This window comes from Vespa crabro, chromosome 2 (genome assembly GCF_910589235.1).
Source record: "Vespa crabro chromosome 2, iyVesCrab1.2, whole genome shotgun sequence".
Classification (NCBI taxonomy): domain Eukaryota; kingdom Metazoa; phylum Arthropoda; class Insecta; order Hymenoptera; family Vespidae; genus Vespa; species Vespa crabro.
In genome coordinates, this window is record NC_060956.1 from 1,505,001 (window position 1) to 1,522,500 (window position 17,500).

General features: G+C 32.8%; 3 protein-coding genes across 6 annotated transcripts in view; 2 read left to right on the forward strand and 1 right to left on the reverse strand.

Annotated features, from left to right (window-relative positions):
• Positions 1–17,500, reverse strand: part of LOC124421612 — a 271,374-nt gene that overhangs the window by 202,630 nt on the left and 51,244 nt on the right. The window contains exon 4 of one of the 3 annotated variants that reach the window (XR_006941705.1): positions 3,428–3,526. The exons of the other annotated variants lie outside the window; for them this stretch is intronic. The gene's annotated coding sequence lies outside the window, so the exon portion shown is untranslated. Of the gene's footprint in view, positions 1–3,427; positions 3,527–17,500 lie in introns of those variants that run through there. 3 annotated transcript variants of the gene reach the window in all.
• LOC124421603 (solute carrier family 2, facilitated glucose transporter member 8-like) lies at positions 2,739–4,867 on the forward strand. Of its 2 annotated transcripts, none has more exons than XM_046956979.1 (3): positions 2,739–3,196; positions 3,315–3,860; positions 4,080–4,867. In XM_046956979.1, exons 1-3 carry the CDS (start codon positions 2,887–2,889, stop codon positions 4,727–4,729), a joined length of 1,506 nt encoding a protein of 501 aa, XP_046812935.1. In that variant the 5' UTR covers positions 2,739–2,886; the 3' UTR covers positions 4,730–4,867. The 2 variants fall into 2 exon arrangements, with proteins under 2 accessions (XP_046812935.1, XP_046812934.1); XM_046956978.1 differs by lacking the exon at positions 2,739–3,196 and having other exon boundaries at positions 3,201–3,860; positions 4,080–4,522; positions 4,664–4,867.
• LOC124421602 (facilitated trehalose transporter Tret1-like) lies at positions 8,140–10,815 on the forward strand. Its single transcript, XM_046956977.1, has 2 exons — positions 8,140–9,031; positions 9,202–10,815. Exons 1-2 carry the CDS (start codon positions 8,959–8,961, stop codon positions 10,563–10,565), a joined length of 1,437 nt encoding a protein of 478 aa, XP_046812933.1. The 5' UTR covers positions 8,140–8,958; the 3' UTR covers positions 10,566–10,815.

Sequence of the window (17,500 nt, forward strand, 5' to 3'; positions counted from 1 at the left end):
CAACTTTGTATTATATGTAACTATGAAAGGGAAAGAGAGAGAGAGAGAGAGAGAGAGAGAGAGAGGAGGGGAAGAAGGTTTAGAGCTTCCGACACTTTAACGTTCTACATCTGCATTCGGCGTGTCTTCTTTTCGTCGTTTGTGGGTCTCGTCGTTTAAAGCGAAAGGCAAGTCGCCCACTCAAAGGGACATCATAAACTACGACCATTGGGGGAACTTCATGGAAGTTGAAAAATACATAAATGTATGAGTGTAAAGACCGATAAAATGAACGAGAAAAGAGGAATAGAAAGACGGAAAGAAAGGGAGAGAGAGAGAGAGAGAGAGAGAGAGAGAGAGAGAGAGAGAGAGAGAGAGAGAGAGAGAGAGAGTGAAAGAGAGACAAAGAGAAAAAGAGAAGGACAGTGAGGGAGATGGATAAAGAGAGAAAGAAATATTATTATTATTATTATTATTATTATTATTATTATTATTATTATTATTATTATTATTAATATGTATTAAGAGAGAGAAAGAGAGAGAGAGAGAGAGAGTGATATTTGGCACACATCATTGTTATTTAAAATTATGTGGAAAAAATGTCCCTCGATGATTTTTTTTTTTTTTTTTTTCTTAATAATTCTTAACAATCAATGTTAGATCTATGACGAATCAAGAATCTTCTTTTTAAAATCTTTTAATTCCCCTAATTCTTTGTTTCATTTTTTTCCTTTATAATTCTCAGCAATCAATGAACAAATTGATCTAAATTGAATCAAGAATTTTTCTACTTTCTGGTGTCTTATAATCGGATAAACGAAAACGAATTAATCGAGAAATAGTGAAAGAGATTCAATGTTTAATATTATATCATTGTTATTTACAATGTCACTTGATAGTTCTCATAATTTCTTTTTTTTTTTTTTTCTTTTTTTCTTTTTTTCTTTATAATTCTCTAGGAATCAATGTACGATCTAAGACGAATTAAGAATCTTTTTTTCTGTTAATCCTATCTTACGAATTAATCAATTTGTATATATTCATATATTTATATAATGTTCTTTCACGTTTTGCCATTTTTAAAAACATTTTCTTCGAAGAAATTTGTTAGATCTAGACGGTGATCAACCAATGAAAAGTCTAAAAGAAAGTAAAGCTTTTCAACGGCGTACCGATTTAGCAATTCCCATCGAACTTTCCACAGAAAGCGATCATGCGAATTCTTATTTCATATCCTTTATACAGTTTAATTCCATCGCAAACGTCACGTACCGGGGCACTTCGTTCGAATAAAAGAACGATCCATCTCATAAATCTAAATAAATAAGATGAAGTTTCTCTTTCTTCGTATCTTTCAAGGAGCACGAGATCCTTAGAAAAATACTCAAAAGTGCAACGTGACTTTGTCGAGAAAGAAGAACGAAAGACTAACGAAAGTATTTCTATTATATTTTTCCTTTTATTTTTTTCTCGTTTCGTCCACGCATCCACAGATTCTCTCTCTCTCTCTCTCTCTCTCTCTCTCTCTCTTTCTGTCTTTCTCTTTCAACTTCGAACAGTTATTCGCCATCCCCCAGGACAATCCAGCGCAATCCTGAAACTTCAATATTTGATATACGTGGTCAGTTTACACCCAAGGTCTTCGAACTAGTTTCATAGTCGGCTTGATGACGTGCAAATTGGGTTACATGCCCTCGGGAATTGTATAATTGAATTTGACCAGGACATGCTTATTATCGTGTACAAACCGTAAGATATGTACGACGACGGCGGCGGCGAAGACAACGACGACGACGACGACGACGACGACAATGACAGATCGATGTTAATTTATCACTAGTCTCAACTACCACACCGATACGTAACATTTCGTTCCACGTCCAAAGATCACATGATAGATTTTCTTTATATTTTTACGATTAATTGTTTCTTGAATTACAAAAGAAAAGAAAAAAAAAAAAAAGAAAGAAAGAAAGAGATAACTTCAACGAAGGATTTTCTCTCTCTCTATTTTCTCTCTTTAACTTACTAGCTTTCCTTTTTTCTTTTTTTATATAACGAGTACGATTTCTCGTATTTCCTTCGTCTCTTCGTTAAACGAAATAAAATCATCTCGTGAAATCTTAAATGTTATTTACGAACGTAGAGCAATTCTTCTAACTGTAAGATGTTTTACACGTCACGTATTTGAATAAGAGGTAAAAGAGTAATCTCATCGTGAATGAAAAAATCGTGCGGCTTCATATAAAATGCAAACATCTCTTCTCTTCGTCAACGTAAAGATAGTTGATTGAAACAGATAATCTATTTGTTCAAGTGACAAACATAATAAGAAAAGAAGAAGAAGAAAAAGTTCGGCTTCACAAATTGAAAATTCTTCGATATATTGTATCGATATCCATGATTTGTTTAATAACGATTTAAAATGAAAAATATGATAAATCTGAAATTGTCAGTGCCAACTCGAAAAGAATAAAAAAAAAAAAAAAAAAAAAAAAAGGTTCACCGAGAACATTAATGTTCGTTAATATATATAAACATATACATATGTATAGCATTAACGCGACAAATGACGATGTAAATAATGGAGATTAATCGAGTGTGTAATATATATCATTTTACGGATGATTAAAAGAATATAACATATGAATAAAAATAAACATTGAAAAAGAAAATTAATAATAATAATAATAATAATAATAATAATAATAATAATAATAAAGAAGAAGAAAAAAAAAAGAAAAGAAATGTTACGAAGATCGACGAATGTATTTGACTTGTGGCCTCAGTGGTTGACAGCTGGCATCGGTTAGTTAGGAGGAAAAAGGCAATTGAAACTTGTGGGAGGTCGTAATGAAAAATATATTCGTAATGTAGTTGGTAAAAATTAAAATTCGATATAGAGAAATGTCAAATCCCATCGCAGTGACCATACTGGCCGTAAGCTTAGGTCTGGTGTCTGGTTGGACGTCGCCGTATTTGGCAAAATTCACGAACGAGGAAACAAACATTCACATAACCGATAACGAGGCATCTTGGGTGGCTTCATTTTTACCAATGGGACGACTCCTCGGTGCTATTTTCGGTTCTCTAACTACGGAATATTTTGGAAGCAAAATATCTTTAGTCTTGACAGGATTGCCATTGATGATCGGTTGGATATGCATGATATGTGCCACCTCGGCCATTTGGTTTTACGTGTTTAGAATTTTTACGGGTAAATGATTTTTCTTTTTTCCTTTTTTTTTTTTTCCTTTCTCTCGATATATCCATCCAAACGGAGAACGATCAAAGAATACGCTAAATCCTATTTTCTCTGAACATCATCGCAATAGGTATGTCTATGGGCATGTTCTTCACTTGTTTTCCAATTTTCATCGGTGAAATATCAACAGCACGTATACGAGGTGCTTTAATCGGGCTAGTGATTAATGGCTTACCCATTGGCACTCTGATTGGAAACATAATGGGTCCCCAGATGTCGAGCAAGTGGTTTGGTGTCATTAGCCTCCTGCTGACTTCGATTTTCCTCTTGACGTTTCCCTGTCTACCAAAATCACCGTATTACCTTATACGATGTAATTCCATGGAGAATGCGGTTAAATCGATTCATTTTTATCATCGAAAATCAAATGTCATCGAGGAAATGAACGAAATCGAGATATTTATAAATGATACGAACGCGAAGACATTTCGCGAGAGATTAAAGCTTATGGCGGAACCAAAGAATCGCCGTGCCTTTGTCATCATTGTGACATTATTCTTCTTCATGCAATTCAGCGGACTCAATTCTATAATATTTTACATGGAAATTATCATACGCCAAGCCAAGGTTACGTTCATATCACCATCGACCGTCGTGATAATCGTAAATTCGATCGGTACTATTCAATCCATTTTTTTTCTTCTATTTTTGTTTTTTTATTATTATTATTATTATTATTATTACTATTACCATCACTATTGCTATCACTATTATTATTATTATTATTATATCTTTATTTAATCGAAAGAAGGATTAATTCTTTTCTTTTTCTTCTTCCTCTTTATCTTCTTTTCTTTTATCTTTTATCTTTTTGATATTTTTTAATAAATTCCAGGTATCATTTATAGTTGGCTGGCCATATACGCAATCGACCATTGCGGCAGAAAATTGCTTCTTATCATCTCCAGCGTAAGCGTATTTATCAGTATGATGATATTAGGAATTCATTTTCTATTGTTAACATATGATTACGATTCTGAAATCCTTCAACCAATACCAGTCGTATCAATGATAATGTTTATGATGATTTGCTTCGGTCTAATATCCGTACCGAATACTCTACTGTCAGAATTATTTCCAATTACATTGAAGAGCATAGCCGGTTTTATTGGTAGTTTTACATCGGGATTATTTGCTTTCATATCTAGTAAAACTTTTCAACCGTTAATTGATCTAGTCATGATACAAAATGTATTCTTTATCTATGGTAGTAGTATGCTATTATGCATTATCTATTCGATATTTTGCATACCGGAGACAATGGGAAAGACATTTAAAGTATGTATAAAATTCTATAACAACTTTGAATTTTATTTTACGTTTTTATTTCTTTATCTATCTATCTATCTATCTATCTATCTATCTATCTGTCTATCTATCTCGTGTCCTCCTTTGAATCATTCGTTCTTACGTAAACAGGAAATCCAAGTTTTACTTGAGGAAAACGGGCATACACGGAGTAGAAATCAAACGGAGGAACATTGACGAGTATTGAGAATCATTGACAAAATCGGATAAAAAAAAAGAAAAAGGAAAGAAATATAAAAGAAAGAATAGAAACGAAAGAAACTATAAAGTCTATTTAAATATTTAAAAACTACGTTTGTATATATACTTCACATTCCCAACTATGTAAATACGTTTCATTTCATTATTTTACGTACAATGTAAATATACATACATACATACATACATATATATATATATATATATATATATATATATATATATTCATGAATGTATGTATGTATGTATATATGTTTTATATATGCAGGATGGAAAGTTTTAGCATTAATAGTTATGTGTACAAGCGTGCCACCTCGAACTATACCCGTCGACACGAAAGAGTTATAGGACTTATATTTTTGTAATGGTAAATAGCTTCTCAAAGTTCACTTGAATATATCAGATTAGAATGAGTTGTAGGCGAACAAAGTCATTGAACATCTTAAAACACATTGCGAACGGATTACGAGAAATTCTCGTGATTTAAAGCTTTTGATCAATCACAAGAATTGTAACATATTACATATTAACTTGTAAGAATATGTAATAAATAATCTAACAAAATTACAATGGTTATTTAATTTTAAAACGTAGCATTGAAATTTATATAAAAGTTCTTTTCGTATACATTCACTCAAAAACACAGTTGGCCGATCATTATGGCTAAAGTTAGAAATAAAATTATTGATCCGCAATGTGTTAAGAGATACATAGTCAGTCAATTATTTTCGAAAACCAATAAAGAATCAGTATCGTAACGATATAACTGTATTTACGTCGTTATTGTTATCGAAAATTATTGTAAAAGAGATAAACGATCGAGCATGTTCTAATCCCTAAAGGAGGAACTACGAGAAGAGAATTTTCAAGTTGAACGATTGTTGAATCGTATCGTTATTAACAAAGTTGACACATTCAAAGAGAAAAGAGTAGAAGATATTGTATCGAAGTGCAATGGGTGTTTACATAAAAAAAAAAATAAAAAAACGCTAGAAATCTGTGATTTCCTAAAGAAGAAAAGATTTTATTGATTTCCAAAACTATCGTGACAGAGGTTACGTAAAACTGGCAAAAAAAAAAAAAAAAACAAACGGGCTGTGAATAAAACGTGGTCTTAATGAGAATAAAACGTGGATTATCTTTGTTGAATGTTCTCTTCCATACCGAAAGAACGACCTAGGGTCAAACTTGAAATTAATAAATCAGCAATTAGATCCCTATAGAATGATCCGTATTCTATGGGAAGATAGATACGTAATTTGTAATATAGGCGAGCATGAATTCGAATCCCAGGAATACGAGGGCTTCAGTCGATCGCACAAAGCCCTGAGGGGTCCAACTATGGGGTCAATTACGTCGAGCGATCAGTGTTGAATGTGCGAAAATCAGAATGAATGAGGACGAAACATCGTAATTATTATTGTAACGCGTAGTACAATGAATTTGTGGGATGGAATGAGTGTGATAATTAATAAATGATAATAAAGTGCAAGGTGAACCGTGAAATAATATATTGACTAAATATAATCAAGTGATAACAGAATGATATTAAGGAAAAGAAAAAGTGATAAGAAGATATTAGAAGATAAGCGTGAAGAAAAAAGACATTTGAGAATAATTGAACGTACAGAATTGCCGACTTTGGAATAAATGGTTCTAGCATTAATTGTGTATACATAAGTCGATTGGCAGTTAAACAAAAGATGGAAGGTTCTAGCGTTAGTTAGGTGTGTGTTTATATATATATGTGTGTGTGTGTGTGTGTGTGTGTCAGGAGACAAGTCGGTCGACGATAGAACAAAAGTATGATCTGTCCTTTGTAAGGTGCATTTGTTTATGGAAGGAAGAAAAGGGACCCTGTGATATTGTGAATAAAAATGAGATGAGAAGTGCAACGTGTACGAGATAGACAAAACAAGAATAAAGAATCGGACAAAGAGCGATAGAAAATTACCGAATGCGTATTACGAATTTGAATGAGAATGAAAAAGGAATGAAAAGGGATAAACGTGAGAGAAAAAATAAAGAACAACAAGAGGACAGTCTTGTGTGAATCAAGTAGAAAGAAAAGTAAATGATAACATAGGTCGATCTTAAATAGAACGATTTAAAAATATTACAAAGTTTTAATATATTAATTAATCAAATTCTTATTAATCAAGAATAAATGATTCGAGTTCAAATTTTAAAATCAATTTTAATTTTTCTAAAGAAAATAAAAAAGAAAAAAAAAAAAGAAAAGAAAAAGATGAATACACTATAATTACAATGTAATTTCAAACATGTGCAATTGCGATAGTACTAAACTAAAATGTTTATCTTATCGCGAATGATCAGACGAATATAATCGGACCACTTAAGTAAATTCATTAAGCGAAATGACATTAATCGATTTAATAATATGTTCTTCTTCTATTTTTCTTTCTTTTTTTCTTTTTTTGTTTTTTCTTTTTTTTTTTTTTTTTTTGTTGTTTCATTTATTTTTCTTTTTTCGTTTTTTTTGTTTTGTTTTTAACGACCTTAATCCAACGAGTGTAATTATACTCGACGTATATACTCGACTTGTAATAATACAAGTGTAATTATACTCGAAGACTATTTGACTCTTTAAAAAATATAAACGTATTTTATCTCGCAAGAAATAACAGGAAAATCAAAGAATCCCGATGGTCGACGGAGAAAAGAAAATAAATAAAGAAGAAACAGAAATAAAAATGAAAACGAATGATAAGGAGTTGGAAGGGAGAGGGGGAGAAGGCGGGGCGGGGCGAAGGAAGAGAGAGAGAAAGAGAGAGAGGAAGGGGGGAAATAAGGAAAAAACATTTCCTTGCAAATTTATGCCGGTATTAACTTTACGATGGGTGAAATAAACAACGCATTTGTTTCAATATTTCTCCGTAGTCAAATTTCATAACATCCACAGTTTAATCTTTGAAAAATCCAACGAAGCGTACTTTTGAAATCATTCTTACGAAAGAAGTTCTTTTTATTTACTCGAAGACATCATACATATTTGTCTTTGAAATAGATACGTCTATGTACCTACATATGTAATTTAAATACGTATGTATATAACGAAAAACGATAATAAGAAGAGAGAAAGGATCTTTATGTGCGCATGAACAACGAACATGTTTCACGCGGTCGTAATTAAGTTCCCCTATCCCCACCCTCATCCCCAGCACTCTCCACCTTATTACCCATACTTACTGAAAAGCGTGAATTGTTCAAATGGATTATTTTTTTCCCTTATTTTTTATTTTTTATTATTACTTTTTTTTTGTTTTCGTTTTTTTTTCCTTGTTTCTTCTTATTATTATTTTCTTTTTTCCTTTTTTTCCTTATTTTTTATTTTTTATTATTACTTTCTTTTTTTTTTTTGTTTATTTTTTTGGTTTATTTTTTACTTATTTACGCACGACACTAAAAACCATTGAAAACTATCGAATCTCTCTCTCTCTCTCTCTCTCTCTCTCTCTCTATGAAAAAAATATCACTTTATTTTACACTTAAAATAGTTACTTTTTTGCACTTGTTACTGAACATTGATTGAAAATCAAACTGGTTTGATCCTGTCATGACTGACTGCAACCGTGTTGTCGCATAGTATCGAGGTCGCGCATATGAAATCCTCACGATAGCATACTCGATCGTAATCCACGATAATAGTAAACTCGTAATTCACGACTCTTCTAGTGATTCAAATGACCTCTAACATTAACGTTATTTATTATGACTATCGTTTTATTGAATATAAGAAGAAAATTGATTTCCTTTTTTGTTTTTTTGTTTTTTTGTTTTTTTTTTTTTTGATTTATTTATTTTTCTTTTTTTTTTGGAGGAGGAACTCCTTTACTTTGTTGTTTCTGGCTATTAATATCTTTTGAAAATTAATTAATCGTTAAATATTTTCATATAATTCAGTCGTTCAACGTGTTAAAAAAAAGAATCGGTCATTACAGATGTACCTTATCGCGAATTTGAACATAAAGAGAAACGAAGAGAGAGAGAGAGAGAGAGAGAGAGAGAGAGTGTTGGGTGGGGTTAGATGATATGAAGGAGTGAGGGTAAAGAAAAAGCGATTAACACGAATAAATCATACGAGAAGTGTGTAAACTCTTTAACCGAAAGAATCTCAACGTAGTATGTTACTCGGACGACTCAGGAATAAAAGAAAGAGATCTGACGACACCTGACACGATACGAACATGACTACGGGCACAAAGGATACGGAGACAAAGAGTGCAGCAACTTGGCCACAATGGATCGCCGGTGTTGGCGGTGAGTTTTTGATAAAACGAATAAAAATTAAAAAAAAAAAAACAATACAACAAAATTTATTCATCGAGATTTTTGTTATCGACTTTCTTCCTTTTCTTTTTGATTTTTCTTTTCTTTTTTAATTTTCCTCCTCCTCTTCTTCTTCTTTCTTATTTTATTTTCCTTTACAGTAAGTCTCCTGTTAATGCAGATAGGATTATTAGCAGGATGGTCGTCGCCCTACATAGAACGATTGTTAACCGGTAAATCGATCATGCTGATAACGGTCCAAGAAGCATCATTGATCGTAATGTTTCTTAATTTAGGAAGACTTTTTGGTGCATTCATTGGCGCTATATTTGTAAATTTTTTCGGTAGCAAAAAGTCGATACTAATATGCAGTATACCGATGAGCTTATGTTGGATCTTTATAATAATAGCTGACAGATTTTTTTTGTTATATCTTGGACGAATTGCTGGTGGTATTGGCATGGGAATGAGTTATTCCTGCTTTTCACTCTATTTAGGTGAAATCGCGGATTCTAATATACGAGGTGCATTAGTGACAATCGCTATGGCCGGCTCTTCGTGCGGAAACCTGTTCATATTCGTCATGGGATGTTATTTATCTATAAGGATATCCGCTGTTGTTAATCTGATATTTAGTATCATTCTTATGATATTGTTCATTTGGCTACCGGATTCTCCTCATCATTTGATTAAAATAAATCAAGACGATAGAGCCAAAAAATCGATCCTTTGGTATCATAGAAATACTAACGTCGATAAAGAATTATTGAATTTGAAAAAATTTATCAATGCGTGCGACGAGCTTACTACGTTTCAAGCAATAAAGCAATTTAAAGTACCACAGATAAGAAAGGCGATGATAGTTACTATTATGTTATTCTTTTATTCACAAATGTGCGGTCTCAATACGATATTATTTTACATGGAAACTATTATAAAATCGGCACAAGTTGACATAATCGAACCGTCCTACATCGTTATTATCATCACGATATTTGGAATAGTGGCCTCATTGTTATCGATGATGCTTATCGATAAATTCGGAAGAAAAATTCTCATGTGTTTCTCTTGTATGATCGTCACGATAGCACTGATCGGTTTGGGAACGCACTTTCAACTTTTGGAAATGAACGTTGATACGGATATGATACAATGGCTTCCAATAGTTTGTATATTATTGTTTGAAATGGCCGTTTACACGGGATTACTTCCAGTACCAAGTGCCGTAGTAGGAGAAATATTTCCGCCTAATATAAAATGCGTAGCTGCAAGTATATCGAGTATTTTCGCAGCCGTATTTTCACTCACGGCAGCTGGAACTTATCAAATATTCATCGATCTGATGACCAAAAAATATACCTTTTGGTTGTACGCGATAATATTGATTACCGCTATACCAGTTACGATAATTTTCTTACCAGAAACAAAGGGGAAAACGTTGCAAGAGATACAGAATGAATTGATGAATATAAAACCTAAGGAAGTTGATAATATGAACGACAAAAACGAAATTCAAAGATATTAAAAATTTAAGAATATATCTATTTATATATATATATGTGTGTGTGTGTGTGTGTGTGTGTGTATGTACATTTTCGATCGGACGAACCACATTGACGGTGCTAATGAGTTATTAATATTTACTATAATTATATACATCGATCTTTAATATTATTTATTTATATGTCATACATGTATGTGCGTATGTGTGTATGTGATACTATCTATGTACATTAATCATAACTGTTAGGAAATATAATAATTACATAAAATTATTAAAAATTTAACGATGTAAATGCAATATATAATAATACAGATATAATTATTTTCCTTTGTTCCGTTTTCTTAGAACCTACCCCTCCTCCCTCCCCTTCCCTTCCCTCCCTACCACCTCTCATTACGTAGTTTTCCCTGTAGACACTTTCTTCTTAATCTAAGAACATTGCGACTAATTTCTCTTTGTGGTGACGTAAAGCGGTGTAATGTCGGGATGGAACTCGGCCAGTTTCATATTTTACAAGGTAATATTTCAACTACATGCTCGTTGACAGTATTAAATGTAACATGGCCGGAGGGCACTGTGGTATCGTGGAAATTGGACACTACCTTATCTTGCACAGGTCATTGCCGATGGCCCCTTTTATCAAGGCGAATGAACCCCATGAGAATCGATAGACCACTCCCATCTTCCAAGACTTTTTCTCTCTCTCTCTCTCTCTCTCTCTCTCTCTCTCTCTCTCTCTCTCTCTCTTCTGTTCTCTTTCATTTCATTATTATTATCGTTTATAACGATCGTTATTCGATCGTATATCTCTTTCACACAATTCACTCACTCACTCACTCACTCATTCATTCATTCATTCATTCATTCATTCATTCATTCATTCACTCTCTCTCTCTCTCTCTCTCTCTTATTAACTTATAACTTTAGGACAATCTTTCCATAATAGATTTGTTCGAAGATAATTATCAATAAACGATAGATAATTAATTTTAAACGACTTTCAAATTTTCGTCAATTAACAGTTCAATGAAATAAGTATATGTATTATGTAAAAAAAAAAAAAAAAGGGGAAAAAAAAGAAATCGAAAAAAAAAAATCGAGGTATTAATCTGATCGTAAAATATTCTCATTGTATAAGTGAACCATGAAATATATAATTTACTGTACTATACGTACATGTTATATAACCCGTGGCCCAGTGAAACTTTAATAAATATCATTTTCACCACGATGCCATTATAAAGCGAACGTGAATTACGAGTACGGGTGAGAAGCCATTCGAAGCCATTGAATTCATTCGTTGCTTTCACGAGCACGTCAAATATGTCGTAAAATGAATTTCATTGATAGAAACGAAACTGGTCAAAGATTACCAATTCAAAAATAATGATAAACATTCGAATAGGGATAGGTAGGGATGGAGGGAGGGGTTCAAGTCAATGAGGTAAGAGTAAAAAAATATAGAAATAAAAACTACGACAGCAAGAAGAACACAAACGTAAACACAAAAAAAAAAAAGAAAAAAAGAAAAAAAGAAAACCAAATACAGAAGCAGACATCATTAAGTCGTTAACGTTTTCGACCCAGTGTCATACGAGATTACGTATGTTGAATTCTCATTGTGTTACCGCATTTTCCGTCTTCTCTACGATGTACTCTGTGTATCTCTGTGTGTGTGTGTGTGTGTGTTTGTGTGTGTGTGTGTATGGCTGTAGATGTACCTGTGCGTACGCGGTGTGTGTGGTCGAACGCGTTCGTGTGTAAAGTTTAATTAAAACGCATGCCTTTTTATGCAACATCCGGAGCCCTGTAATAGGTAGAATGCAACGTTGCTTCTGCATCTTCCCTCGGCGTTTAATTAAATTAATGAATCCGTTCCATCGCATATTTTTATCCGAGATGATGCCAGGAGAGAGAGAGAGAGAGAGAGAGAGAGAGAGAGAGAGAGAGAGAGGGAGAGAGAGAGAAAGCAAAGGCCATGTACGTGGACAAAATTGAAAGACCGAATTTTAACGCGTTCACGTACGAGATCGATCGTAATTTTTGTTTTATTTATTTATTTATTTTTAGTTTTTTCCTTTTTTTTTCTTTTCTTTTTTTATTATTTCTTTTCTTCTTTTGAATTCCTTTTTTCTATCTTCCAATCGTGGCGTGGATAAATGAAATAGGACAGAGATAGGGAGAGAGATAGGGATGTAGGGAGGGGGAAAGAATAGGTTGGAAAATGTAAAATTTGTTGTAATTAAAAAATAATTTGTATCTAATGAAGTCTATCGGATGTGATTTAATCAAAGATGAATGAAAGAATGATTCTTTTTTCTTTCTTTCTTTTCTTTTTTTTTTTTTTTTCTTTCCAATCTCTCTCAATCACAGAAGAGATAAGGAAAGGGAAAAGGCAAGGATGAATGAAAGTAGGGAATAGATTATTGATTAGAAAATGTAAAATTTGTTAAAATTGAAATATAATTTATCTAATGAAGCATTGATGACTTCAATTGGAAATGAACGTAATAAAGAGAGAGAGAGAGAGAGAGAGAGAGAAAGAGAGAGACAAAAAGCCGGTTAAAAAAATGTAAAATTGTTAATATCAAAATATTATTTATCTAATGAATAGCATCGATGCTTCATCGATCGGAGATAAATGAATTCAAAATAATTACATAAAAAATTAGATTATTATAGAGCGCAATAAAAAATTTATACAAATGTTGATAATAACGAGAGAAAAAATGCAAAAAAAGAATCTTAATGTGTACGTGGTGTTAAGAAAAAAAAAAAAAAAGAAAAAAAAAAAAAAGAAGAAGAAGAAGAACCTTTGAAAAAATAGCCGAGAATAACGGCGAATTGTTTTATCACTGTCGAGTAAATTTTTTTAATCCGCAATATTATCTGAGTGAATATTTCTTAAAAATGAGAAGTTAAAAAATATCGAAGAAAAATTATCCCATAGGATAATACCTTTTATCGGCATGATTTCTATTAGCATCATTTTCTTTTCTTTTCACCTTCGATGACGTTTTCGTTTGAAACGAAGGAAAGAGAAAAAAGGAAAAAAAAAGAAAAAAAAAAAAGAAGAAGAAGAAGAAGAAAAAGGAAAGAAAAGTTGAGAAAAAGAGGAAAAAGTCAAAAAGAAAACAAAAGAAATAGAAACGTCGGGTTTTTTTTAAAGGATTTTCAACTTTGTCGAAACTATCATACGCAACCGCGAAAATGGCGGCTCTTCTTTCTCTCGTTCTCTCTCTTTTCGCGGGAAGTTAGTTAAGCCACATAACGAGCCGAGAGTAATTACTGGACGAGTAAGAGTAATTCGATTGTTCTCGTACAGGTCCTATCCGTCCGGAACACCTCCCTCCTCCTCCCCCTGCCAACCACCCCACCCACCCCCCCCCGTTGCTCGTAGAACTGGCAATCGCATTAGTGCTATCTGCGAGCAAACCAAGTTAATTAGTCCAACAGTCTGACCTCCTTCCGTCTCATTCGGCTAAAATATAATTTCATTAGTAAAATGTCGTCGAACGCGTCGTAAACGTCCTTACTTACGATGACAACAACGACAACAACAATGATAAAAGAGGGAAAGGAGAAAAGAAAAATAATAGAGAGTGAGGGGGGGGAGGTGAGGGGAAGAAGGAAATACGAAAAGAAGAGAAAAGAAAAAGAAGAACAGGTCAAATCAAAATCTATCTTATTGGGATCGTATTAACGTAACATGTAATACTCCCCTTTTTTTCTTTTTTACATTTCGCGCAACCACCATCGCTAACCACCATATCATTACCACCATCATTGTTCTGATGAGACAACAAAGCAATCCAATCGTTCATCCGTTATTTTATTGATCTTTTGTTTGTCCTTTATATACATAATCGTACATATCTACGGGATATTTCAGAAATAAATCGTCAAAGTTTACAAACACATTTTACTCGTTTTATTACTAAAGAAATGAAAAAACAAGATGAAGAAAAGAAAATATGAAGATAAAATGAAGATAATAAAAGAAGAAAGAAAGAAAATACATAGAAACGTCGATCAATGGATACGCTTTCTTACCAAGTTATAAACAATGTTTACTTTTTTTTCTTCTTTTTTTTTTTTTTTCTTTTTTTATAAATACAAACTCTGAGAACATTTAGATATCGTACGTAAATTTAATTAAAGATACAATGATTTCCATATTTGCATTAATTACCTTTGCTCGGGTGTACGTAAATAAATGAACGTTTATAATTCGTAAAGAAAACGTTTATGAAGCCAAGATCATGTGACGTTTTCTTTTTTCCTTTCTTTTTTATTTTTTTTTTTTTAGTTTCTTTTTTTCTTTTATTTCGTATTCCTTCCTTTATACTTAACGAGCGAACAGAATAATGAATGAACTCGCAAAAGTTCGATGATTTATTTAACGAAACACCCTGTATACCAACCCCAATCCATCTACTAACATACCAAAGTGATTCGTTAATTATAAAAGTAATTAAATGGACGGAGGTGATCGACGACGCAACTTGATTTTTAATGTCAAGTTAAATCATTAATGTCGCTTACAAGCATTTAAACAGTTTCATTAAAAAATATTTACATAAAATGAGTCGATTGAAAATATTTCCCCTCCCCATTTTATTTCTCTCTCTCTCTCTCTCTCTCTCTCTCTCTCTCTCTCTCTCCTTCCTCTCCCCTTTCACGGATCTTTTCTTCGCACACATTCAAACGTATCGTAAGCTTTCATAAAATATTATTTTTATTACGATCGAGAAAAGGGAGTTTTCCTTTACTGTCCCTCTGCCACCTTCCCTCCCTACTCACCTCATCCCTCTCCTCTTATTTGTCGGCTCTCTCGGGTTTTTCTCTCTCGAACTATTTCGAATAAACGATCATCGGTTAAGTTATCTTAAAATTCAACGAACCTAAAAGCGAGGTCATTTCCATTCCTACGAAAGGAAGGAAAACTTCCCTTCACCCCCTTCCCTTTTCTTTTTTTTTCCCGATCTCTTTTCAGCACGATTTCCTTCTCACACAACTCTTTCTTTATTCCGTTTTTTTCTCTCTCGTCTCTCTCCACCTCCCTCCGCCCCCTCTCACCCCCCCCCTCCCTTCTCTCTCTCTCTCTCTCTCTCTCTCTCATACAACCAGCGAACTTTGATCGGCCATAAAAATGGAAGACTTGCGAACAATGCCAGAAAAAGCATTGGCAACCTTACAATCGCTTCGATTTCATCCACTTATAACTATCTATATAAAAGGTGAACGTGTCCGTACGAAATTTCCTTCCATTTTATCCTCGAATTTTCTAAATGTTGTTCGAAAGCTTGGGCGTGGCGTAGGGACGAAACTGGGGTTAGAGGAATAGGAAGGGAGACTAAAATTGTACTCTAGAAAAAAAAAAAGAAAGAAAGAAAGAAAGAAAGAAAGGTAATTAAATTTGCGATATCAATTAAATATATTTGATATTATAGTAGATAATGGCATATTTACGTCTAATAATCTATCAAATGAAATTTATCGATATGAATGCATCCTTTTTTTGGTATATATATATATATATATATATATAAAAGGGTGAGAAAGAGAGAGGAAAAAAAAAGAAGTCAGAAAATGAAAAAAACTAGTAGTTTCGAAGAAGACACGGATGATCGATGGAGAGGAGGATTAGACGGAGGAGGAGTAGAAAAAGAAAAGAAAAAAAAAAAAAGAGGAAAGAAGAAAAAGAAGACGTAAGAGGAAAGACGACAGGGATGAGAAAGAGAGAGAAAGAGAGAGGGAGAGAGAGAGAGAGAGGGAGAGGAGTAATGTGGAAAGCCGAATCGGTGACCCACATTCGTGAATAACGATTTCCGACGATTCCTTGAGAACACCGTTAGCATCGTCCTAGGATTAATGATCCGATAATGCACCTTACTGACCCCGATTAACTTTATACCCTTGAATTAACTTAACGTTATTAAATAAATGAAAGATTAAATATAGAAAGACTACGATGATTTTATTATTTTAATCGAACTGATCTATATAAAGAAATTGAAATTTTCATTAAAATTCTTTGAAAATATATATATATATATATATATATATATATATATATATATATATATATATATATATAATATTTTAATAATCACAATGAAACACGTTAAGTATCGTTAAGATACATAGATAAGAGAGAAATAAATAGAAGAGAGAAAGAATGATAAAATCAATGATTGTGGCATAGAGTATCGCGTTGAGTTATTAGAATCTCATTAAACCTCAAGAGAAAGAAAGAAATGCTTTTGAAAATATATAATATAGTTCCTATTATTTTCTCGAAAGAAAGCATTTTCGCGAACGAACGAACATTATCTCATTTTTTTTTCTTCTTCATTTTTTTTCCCTTACCGATCTAAGAAATATCCCGAACATTTTGAACGGTGGCTGGTTGAATGGGCGAGTGGGTGGGGCCAAACACGGTAAAGATAAAAATAGATAAAAGAAAATCTAGATTTATCGATATTTCGAAAGATATCGATGAAAATAATTTCTACTAAGTCATGATCCTATTCAAGATTATTTTAATTCTATAACATTATAATTCAATAGCTATAACAATAACGATGTATTCGTTCATGAATATTGTTATAAACTTAGAGAAATACAAATGATATAATAAATGATATTTTAAGGATAGTATAAAGCCGTTAGACGTTGTTTAAAATTAAATAATAATTTATTATTATTAACTGGCACTAAACGTCCCTCATCGATGGCTCCGTCGTATTGCGTAATGACAAAGTTAAATAATGAACGAAATTAATTGACAAACGCATCAGCGTAGAGCCGATGAGGTCGCTCGGTCGTTCGCTCGTTCATAAAATAGAGAAAGAGAAAGAGAGAGAAAGAGAAAGAGAGAAAGAGGGAGAGAGAGGGAGAGCTAACGAGAAACGTAATCATCGATCGAATTTTACAAGGCCTTGATCATCGAA